This window comes from Rhincodon typus, chromosome 41, assembly GCF_021869965.1.
Source record: "Rhincodon typus isolate 14 chromosome 41, sRhiTyp1.1, whole genome shotgun sequence".
Taxonomy (NCBI): Eukaryota; Metazoa; Chordata; class Chondrichthyes; order Orectolobiformes; family Rhincodontidae; genus Rhincodon; species Rhincodon typus.
The window spans coordinates 4,111,771-4,113,527 of record NC_063372.1 but is presented as its reverse complement, the minus strand read 5'-3'; the positions used below and the strand labels follow the sequence as shown (position 1 = coordinate 4,113,527).

Sequence of the window (1,757 nt, the reverse complement as noted above, 5' to 3'; positions counted from 1 at the left end):
ACATGTGCCCTCCTTTACTCTCAACTATTTGGTTACTTGTCCCATTTCCAGTTAGATTTATGGACCCATGTCCCATTTCTAAACAAGGCAATACAAGGGTGACTTGGGTTTGGTCTCTGCCATTTTACAACCAACTACTAAAACATCAATGTCTTGGAAGGCTAACACTCTGATAGATCATAATTTAATAGATATCATCCAAACTTACCCCTTCCTGGAGTGAATTCAAATCTGATATCGTTCAACTCCCTTCGTAAATTCCTGTGTAAACATTAAAACAGTTAATACAGAAACTGTGACACCGCACCTCAATTAACTTTTCCAGTTATAAAATTATTTCTTACTAATGGAGGACTTCCTTCCGAGTTTAAAAACTCTGAGTGATGAAAATCTGCCCCTCCCCCATTCGATCTCCTTTTCCCAATTTCCTATCAGTGCTGCCCAACCTTGGATGAACATTTCCCCACTACCACCTCTGAGAGGACTGGGTGGTCTAGCCCTTCACAGTCACCAATCTCTCTCCATGGCAGTGACTGTCATTCCAGCCTCTCTCCCAGTAACTAAAATCAGTAGTTCCTTTTCAGGATGCCTTGTTTAGCTGCTCCGTTGGACGTGTTGGCAGAGAGGCTTTAGCTAAGCATGTATGATACTTGTACTGATCTGAAGTGAGCAGTCACCAGATCTTCTATTATCAGCACAGCTTATTTCATTCAAATGATGGTCAGGATTAGTGTGTGCAAATAACTTTCCACAAGATTTAGTTGAGGCTGAATCCTCCTTACCGTAGTCGCAGGACTAGGTGGACAGAACTATCCTCATTACTTAGATGAGATGGACTTTCTGATTGTTCCTGTCAAAAGCATAAATGTTAAAGTGAGTTAGAATAATATTAAATGTCTTTGTCAAATCTTAAACTTTGGAGAGGGCTGCGCTGCTAGCTTCTACAAGTCAGAAAAGACACATTTGGAAAAAGACTGTGACATTGTCCCATTTGGCTCACCATGTAAGGGCACTTATCTTTCAGCAATATTCCGAATCCCAAAAAAAGATAATTGAAAACAGCCTGGGTTCGGTAACAAAATCTCTGAAAGCATCGCAGTCAACTACATCCTGGAAAGATGTCATCCATTTATTATCACTAATCCATAGGTTCACACAACAGGTCCTCACAGTCAGATTTATCTATATATCCCCAGTTATATTGTAGCATCTCTCAAGGGGCACAAGCTTATTATTAATAATAACACGGTATAAAATGTGGAACAAAAACAAAGTTGTTGGAAAAGCTCAGAAGGTCTGGCAGCATCTGTGAAGGAAAAAACAGAGTTAATGTTTCGAGTCCGGTGACCCGTCCTCAGAACGCTTCCTCTGAGGAAGAGTCACTGGACCCGAAACGTTAACTCTGATTTTGCCTTCACAGATGCTGCCAGACCTGCTGAGGTTTTCCAGCAACTTTGTTTTTGTTCCTGATTTACAGCATCTGCAGTTCTTTCAGTTTTTATACGGTATAAAATGTATTGTGAATACGTCAGGGTCTTACGAGGGACTACAACTGATCTCATGTCAGCAGGATTGCCCTAAGATATGGAAGGCTCTGGGTTTTCACCATTATTATCACAACAAATTGTTTAGGTATTATTTGTACTTTTCAGTTAGTATAAGTGAGAGATTGACAGACAAATGTTTGTTCTGTTTGCCTCTGGCTGCTGGGAAGTGCATCTGAAATAAATCTGGAGTCATTGCTGGGAAGTGCATCT

At 40.6% G+C, this 1,757-nt stretch overlaps 1 protein-coding gene across 1 annotated transcript in view; it reads right to left on the bottom strand.

Moving 5' to 3' along the window:
- Nucleotides 1-1,757, bottom strand: part of LOC109926101 (STE20/SPS1-related proline-alanine-rich protein kinase-like) — a 54,973-nt gene that overhangs the window by 4,234 nt on the left and 48,982 nt on the right. The window contains exons 6-7 of the mRNA XM_048618844.1: nt 783-850; nt 209-261 (exon numbers count right to left, since the gene is read on the bottom strand). Coding sequence (XP_048474801.1) covers nt 209-261; nt 783-850 — 121 coding nt within the window. The remainder of the gene's footprint in view (nt 1-208; nt 262-782; nt 851-1,757) is intronic.